The sequence below is a fragment of the Entelurus aequoreus genome, linkage group LG20 (genome assembly GCF_033978785.1).
Source record: "Entelurus aequoreus isolate RoL-2023_Sb linkage group LG20, RoL_Eaeq_v1.1, whole genome shotgun sequence".
Classification (NCBI taxonomy): Eukaryota; Metazoa; Chordata; class Actinopteri; order Syngnathiformes; family Syngnathidae; genus Entelurus; species Entelurus aequoreus.
In genome coordinates, this window is record NC_084750.1 from 24,095,154 (window position 1) to 24,104,035 (window position 8,882).

Here is an 8,882-nt window from a genome sequence, read left to right on the forward strand (position 1 = left end):
GCAACAGTTGTATAACAATATAATAATACAATACATATACATATAATAACAAATTGCGTAAACATGTTTCTTATTGCAATCCAAGAAGAATTGTGTCATTAAATAAGATAGTGAACATACTAGGCAACTTCTCAAACAAAGACTTCTAATTGGCTGCTGACATATGCAGTAACAGTCATTTCACATTGTGTTATTTTGTCAAAATGATGATGGATTATTCATCTCCTTGTTCATTTACACGTCTGTTCAAATGTAATAATGACTTATTCTTGTTGTTTTGGGTGATACTACACATTTTGGTATCAATCCAATACCAAGTATGATGTCTTATACGTGATATCTGTTGATGTATTGCCGTTGTAAAAACAACAACTCCGATACCGATTAAAGGTGATATTTGCTGATGTATTTTCTGTTGTTAAAAAAATGTCCGATAGTTTTATACGAATATACATGATATCTGTTGATGTATTTCTGTTGTAGTTGTTAAAAAAAATAAAAAAATGTCCGATACCGATTAAAGAAGGTGATGGTCTAATACAGACCTGGGCAAATTAAGGCCCGGGGGCCACATGCGGCCCGTTAAGCTTTTCAATCTGGCCCGCCGGACATTCCCAAATAATTTGTTTAGATCTTTAAGATGGAAAGTGTAGCTGATATTATGATGTGCAGTTATGTTTTCTAATGACCGGAAGTCTTCAACTATACTAAGTATTTCAATGGTTGGAATCTGCGCTTATGGCTGATATTATATACCAGTTACTATGGTCATCTAATTAGTTACTATGGAAATCTAATGAGTTACTATGGTCATCTAATGAGTTACTATGGTAATCTACGTCACAGCAGCTCAGACGAGGCACCAAGCAGTGTGGGCGGGAAGCGTTTCCACAGACGCGGAAGGAGATTTTCACAACAAAGTTCGAAAGCTTAGTGATATATCAGATGTATCAGATTGTAGGTGGGGTTTATTTTGTACCCTTCACGTTCATATTTCACTGTTTGTTGCATTTTTGTTGCGTTTCACTTGATTGTAAAATACCTCGATCGAAAGGGGGTGTGACATTTATATGTTGTCACTATTTAGTGTTTTATCGTTCATAAAAAACATTTAAAATTCCAATACGTTTTTTTAAGGCGGTCTGTCATAACGTTTTTAGCATTCAATCAGACATTATTGTGAGGTTTTGTATTAGTGTTCCTAAAAATAGATATACCGGCCCCTAGACACATTTTTTTCTCTAAATGTGACCCCCGAGTCAAAATAATTGCCAAGGCCTGGTCTAATATGTGGTATCTATTGATGTATTTCCTTTGTACTTGTTAAAAAAAAAAAAACATCTGATACTGATTAAAGAAGGTGATAGTCTTATGTGATATCTACTGATGTACTTCCGTTGTAGTTGAAAAAAAAGAAACGTCCAATACCGAGACCATATTCCTGGCCACTTGACCCAGATGCTGAAATAAAACATGACTAATATTATTATGACAATTTGATGTCAATACCGATATGTGTTGTAGTTACCATATTTTCCGCACTATAAGGCGCACCGGATTATAAGGCGCACCTTCAATGAATGGCCTATTTCAAAACTGTGTTCATATATAAGGCGCACCGGATTATAAGGCGCATAGAGTAGACACTACAGTAGAGGCTGGGGTTACGTTATGCATCCATTAGATGGAGCTGCGCTAAAGGGAATGTCAACAAAACAGTCAGATAGGTCAGTCAAACTTTATTAATATATTACAAACCAGCGTTCTGACAACTCTGTTCACTCCCAAAATGAATAAACAGCTGTTTTATTATTTTCTCCGAGGTAAAGTCAGTGACGTGGTATTTCGTTTATCTTTTAACAGCAAGGTATAGCATGTAGTGCAAAATGTATAACACATACACTGCAAAAACTGAAATCTAAGTAAGATTAAATATCTCAAATAAGGGTGATATTTGCTTATTTTGTGTCTGATAAGATAATTCTTCTCACTAAGCAGATTTCGTTAGACTGTTTTACTTGTTTTAAGGGTTTTGGTCCTAAGTGATTTCAGTAAGATATTACAGCTTGTTGCTGAGATTTGATGACCTATATTGAGTAAAACATGCTTGAAACTAAAATATCAACTGTTGCAAAGCTGTGTCATCAACACTCACAAGCATAAAACCACTTTTTTAAAGTAATAATTTCTTACTTCAAGCATGAAAAAAAATCATGATGCCGAGCGCATATCATTATGTCAAGATAATGGAACTAGTATTTACTTAATTTAAGAATATTTTTCAACATATTGAGGAAAAGGGTCTCTTTTTTTATTCTACCAAGAAAAGTTCACTTGTTATTAGTGAGAATATACTTATTTTAAGGTATTTTTGAGTTCATTGAGGTTAGCTAATTTCACTTGTTTTGGAAAGTCTTGACAAGCCGAATTTTCTTGTTCTATTGGCAGATAATTGTGCTTAGTTCAAATAAAATACCACTAATTTTTGTATTTTTTTTTCTTGTTTTTGAACACTGACTTTTTGCAGTGTATAAGGGGCACACTGTTAGCTTTTGAGAAAATTGGAGGTCTTTAGGTGCGCCTTATAGTGCGGAAAATACGGTATATGAAAAAAAAACTGTCCGATAGCGATTAAAGAAGGCCGATAGTCGCTGGATCCCCAGTACAGATAAGAAGAATGTAATTAGTGGCGGGTTATTTTTATTAAGCGTTATCTTCTTATAGTACAAAGTTTTGCTCTTTGACCCATTCTATTTTCAGGGCTAATAAAAAGTGTGATGTGAAAAAGGAAAAGAATGCTTGCTGTGGATGTGTTGTGGTCACTTCAGCACGTGTCTCAGCTGGTCCTGCAGGTTCTTGGAGTGCTCCACGCTGCAGGACAAGACGGCTGCTGTCACGGAGGACACTTGGAAGCACAAACAGGCAACTTACTTCTTCTGGATGGCCTCCTGCCTGAAGGACAAGAAGAGCTGTCACTTTGGGGCTGCTTTTTATCGCGCGGCGTGGGCGACAAGAAGACTTACTGGTACTGGAGATGTGTGGTGATGATGGACATCTTTCTGAGGCTCTGAAAGACAGGAGACTATTTTAGGAGCAGACAAACGCGGGAGGCCGTCGTCGTCGTCACGCTTACGTCTTCTGAATGGAAGATGGCGTCCTCCTGAATCACCATATTCCTGGCCGCTTGACCCAGAAGCTGAAAGAAAACATGACTAATTGTATTAGAACAATTTGAATATTCACTAAGACGATTAAAAAAAAACTATTTCCTTGAGGATCAATAAAGTCTATAAAAAGGTACTTCTTTTGTCCCCATGATACTAAACTGATATTAAGTTTGTATTACTCATCTTTACACCAGTGCATCAACCCTTTAAAATTAACTATATGGATAACTCATGTTAGGCACATTTTTCTAAATAAAAAAAAATAAAAAAATATTTGTACACACACTTAAACATATTTGTAGACGATGACAGTAAAAAAATATTATTTTGCAGGAGATGACACATACTAACAGAACAAACATTAGGAATGATTTTGTATGATGACTTAACAAAAAAAACATCTAATTACTGATTGTTTTTAGTTCATGACAAATACTAACAATTCTATTAAAAATTATTTTGTACATGACACATGAACCATATAAGCATTATTTTTGTACACGGTGACATCACTAACAAAACAAAGTGTTAAAAATGATTTTGTATATGACGACACATACTAACAAAACAAACATCCATCCATCCATTTTCTACCGCTTATTCCCTTCGGGGTCGCGGGGGGCGCTGGAGCCTCTCAGCTACAATCGGGCGGAAGGCGGGGTACACCCTGGACAAGTCGCCACCTCATCGCAGGGCCAACACAGATAGACAGACAACATTCACATTCACACTCACACACTAGGGACCATTTAGTGTTGCCAATCAACCTATCCCCAGGTGCATGTCTTTGGAGGTGGGAGGAAGCCGGAGTACCCGGAGGGAACCCACGCAGTCACGGGGAGAACATGCAAACTCCACACAGAAAGATCCCGAGGCCGGGATTGAACTCACGACTACTCAGGACCTTCGTATTGTGAGGCAGACGCACTAACCCCTCTCCCACCGTGCTGCCCAAACATATACTATACAAATTATTTTGTATAAGATGACATTACTAACAAAACAAACATCTTATTACTAATTATTTTAGTTGATGGCAAATAGTAAAAACATTATTTTGTACATGACACATACCAACAAAACAAGCAATATTGTATTAAAAATATTTTGCGTATGACAAAACAGTGTTGTATTAAAATATTTTGTAGATAATGACATACTAACAAAAACATGACTTATTTTGTACATGACACATTACAAATATCCTTATATTATTACAAATAATTTTGTATATGGCACATTACTAACAAAACAAACATTATTGCATTATTAGTATTTTTTGTATGACACATTAACAAAAACATTATTGTAATATTAATAACAATTATTTTGTACAATATATGACACATTACTAACAAAACTTGTTTAAAAATATTTTTTATATGATAACATACCACTAACAAAACAAACATTATCCTTATATTAGAAATTATTTTGTATATGACACATAAAAACATTGTAGTATTAAGAATTATTTTGTATATGATGACACATTACTAACAAAACAAACATATTTAAAAATATTTTGTATATGATGACATGTACTAACAAAACCAACATTATCCTTATATTATTACAAATTATTTTGTATATGCTGACACATTACGAACAAAACAAACATGATCCTTATATTAGGAATTATTTTGTGCATGTTGACACATTACTAACACAACAAAAATTGTATTACTAAGACATTTTTTGTATTTGATGACATATTGCTAACAAAACAAACATATTACTAATAATTTTTAGTTGATGACAAATACTAAACACATTCTATTAAAAATTATTTTGTACATGACACATACCAACAAAACAAGCACTATTGTATTATTTACAAATATTTTGTATATCATGACACGTACTAACAAAACAAACATTATCCTTGTATTATTATGAGTTATTTTGTATATGATGACACATTACTAACAAAACAAACATTATTAAAGTATTATTAAATTATTTTGTATATGATGATGACATATACTAACAAAACAAACATTATGGACTATTTTGTGCATGATGACAAATCACTAACCAAACAAACATTACTGTATTAAGAATTTTTTTTTATATGATGACATATTGCTAACCAAACAAACAGTGCATTATAATTATTAGGAATTATTTTGTATATGATGACACATTAACACGAACAATGTAGTATTAATAAGACTTATTTTGTACATAACATTACACACTACTAAGAAAACAAACGTTATTGTATTATAATTTATAAGAATTATTTTGTACATGATGACACATTACTAATGAAACAAACATATTTAAAACATTTTGTATATGATGATGACGTATACTAACAACATTTTTTACATTAAAAATATTTTGTATATGACGATGATACATACTGCTATGGCGTCCCACAATGCACCTGCTGTGAACCTGTTTTTTATGTTTTATTTATTTATTTATTTATTTTTTATCGTGCTCTGTTTGTGTTGTGCTTGCTCGTTCCTCGTGTTATCTTTTAACCTGCCCATTGTACACCACTTTGGCTACCCCTGTGGTAAATTTTAAATGTGCTTTATAAATAAAGTTGATTTGATTTGATTTGATACTAACAAAACAGTTATTTTGTACACGATGACAACTAATTTTTGCATTATAATTACCGGTATTAGAAAATATTTTGCACATGATGATGACACATTGCTAACAAAACAAACATCTTATTGTTATTACTAATTATTTTTAGTTGACAAATACTAAAAATATTATCACTATTGTATTATTTACAAATATTTTGTATATCATGACAAATACTAACAAAACAAACAATATCCTTATCATTATGAATTATTTTGTGCATGATGACATTACTAACACAACAAAAAATATTGTATTCATTTTCAGACATTTTTGTATATGACATATCGCTAACAAAACAAACATCTGTATTAATTATTTTGTGCAATATTACTAACACAAAAAACGTTATTGTATTATTATAAAGAAATGTTTTGTATACGATGACATATTGCTAAATAACCAACAGTGCATTATAATTATTAGGAACTATTTTGTGTATGATGACACATTAACACATAAACAATGTAGTATTAATAAGGCTTAGTTTGTACATTACATGACACACTACTAACAAAACAAGCATTGTATTGTAATTTATAAGAATTATTTTGTATATGATGACACATTACTAACAAAACAAACATATTTAAAAATATTTTGTATATGACATATACTAACAAAACAAGCATTATATTATTAATTATTTTGTATATGATGACACATTATTAACAAAACAAACATTCTGAATTATTTTGTGCATGATGACAACTAATGCAACAAACATTGCATTATTATTAAGACCTATTTTGTGTATTATGACATATTGATAACAAAAACATTGTATTATTTTTTTTAGGAATTATTTTGTATATGATGACACTAACAAAAACAAAATGTTTGTTTTGTTAGCAGTGTGTCATCATCAATGTAGTAGTAGGGAATTATTTTGTAACAATACAAACATTGTATTATAAGTTATAAGAATTATTTTGTACATGACACATTACTAACAAAACATATTTAAACATATTTTGTATTTAATGACGGCATATACTAACAAAACAAATATATTATTATAAACAATATTATGCATATGATGACATATACTAACAAAACAAACAGTTATATTATTATTACAAATTGTTTTGTACATGATGACAAATTACTAACCAAACATTGCATTATTTTTTAGAAATTATTTTGTATATGATGACACACTACTAACAAAACAAACAACTTATAATTACTAATTATTTTTAGTTGATGACAAATAGTAAAAACAAACATTTTATTATTAAAATGTATTTTGTACATGACACATACCAACAAAACAAGCACTATTGTATTATTTAGAAAATATATTGTATATGATGACATACTATCAAAACAAACGTTATATTTTTTAAATATTTTGCATATGATGGTGACATATACTAACAAAACAAACATATTACAAATTATTTTGTACATGACATTATTAACAAAACAACCATTATTGTTATTTTGTATATGATGACACATTACTAACAAAACAAACATTATTGTATTATTATTAAGACATATTTTGTATATGATGACATATTGCTAACAAAACAAACATTGTATTATTATTTTTAGGAATTATTTTGAATATGATGACACATTAACAGAACAATGTTTTGCACTATTATTTTGTAACAAAACAAACATTGTATTATAATTTATAAGAATTATTTTGTACATGACATTACTAACAAAACATGTTTTGTATTTAATGACATATACTAACAAAACAAATTTTGTTATATTATCAAAAATATAATATATGATGACATATACTAACAAGTTATATTATTACAAATTGTTTTGTACATGATGACAAATGACTAACAAAACAAACATAATTGCATTATTATTTTTCAAGAAATTATTTTGTATATCATGACACATTACTAACAAAACAAACAATTATTTTTAGTTGATGACAAATAATAAAAACAAACAATTAAAAAATATTTTGTACATGACAAATTACTACCAACAAAACAATTACTATTGTATTATTTAAAAATATTGTGTATATGATGACAAAACAAACGTTATATTAAAAATATTTTGTATATGATGACATATACTAACAAATATTATTACGAATTATTTTGTACATGGTGACATTACTAACAAAACAAACATTGTATTATTTGGAATTATGTTGTATATGTTGACATACTGCTAACAAAACAAACATTGCTTTATTATTATTCGGAATTATTTTGTATATGATGACATACTGCTAACAAAACAAACATTGCATTATTATTATTAGGAATTATTTTGTATATGATGACATACTGCTAACAAAACAAACATTGCATTATTATTAGGAATTATTTTGTATACAATGACGCATACTAACAAACATTACTTTCAGCAGTATATGATGACACACTGCTTACAAAACAAACATTGTATTATATTTTATAAGAATAGTTTTGTATATGATGACTAACAGGAGTGAAAATGGACAATACGTGTTTGAGTGAGTGACAAATATGGAAGAATACAAACAAAAGGTTGGGGTTTTACGTTACAGCGAACATTTTGATCAAACGCAAAACATACATCCATGCATTTGTTTTACCTCTTGGCTGCGGGAGATCTTCAGCACCTGACGCGTGAGAGCGATGACGTCCACACTGCACGAAGCTACTTTGTCAGATAATAATCCTTTCACCGACTGACCGAACCGGGCCTGGGTCTCAGAGGACGCCATCTTACTTCCTGCTTCTTGCTTCCCGCCGGAGCCATCTTACTTCCTGCTTCCGGCTGCCGAACAACGGTAAGCCAGAAGGAACAAAACAGTATTAATAACAACAATACTTTCCAGCATATGTACGATCAACATTATTCAAACAATTTATCTTACTCCATATTTGATTACATGTTTAGTTTCTGTTATTGTTTTAAACACTTAGATGGAACTTTTAAAAAAAAGTGTGTATACACAAACTTTCAGATTTACATAGAAAATATTTAAATAATTCAAAAGTATATGTAAATATTGTTCCTGAACAGCAGAACATTTGTCATAACATTAATACCATTTTAAAAATGAAACATATCTACACCAAATGAAAATACTGAGTGTGTAAGAATAATACTGATACATAAAGGCAATGTAATCAG

At 30.5% G+C, this 8,882-nt stretch overlaps 1 protein-coding gene across 1 annotated transcript; it reads right to left on the reverse strand.

Annotated features, from left to right (window-relative positions):
• Positions 1-1,291: 1,291 nt before the first annotated feature.
• borcs7 (BLOC-1 related complex subunit 7) lies at positions 1,292-8,522 on the reverse strand. Its single transcript, XM_062029686.1, has 5 exons — positions 8,338-8,522; positions 3,134-3,196; positions 3,024-3,067; positions 2,932-2,952; positions 1,292-2,871 (listed from the first exon to the last, which is right to left on the reverse strand). The coding sequence occupies exons 1-5, from the start codon at positions 8,467-8,469 to the stop codon at positions 2,820-2,822; spliced, it is 312 nt and encodes a 103-aa protein (XP_061885670.1). The 5' UTR covers positions 8,470-8,522; the 3' UTR covers positions 1,292-2,819.
• Between the last annotated feature and the right edge of the window lie 360 nt (positions 8,523-8,882).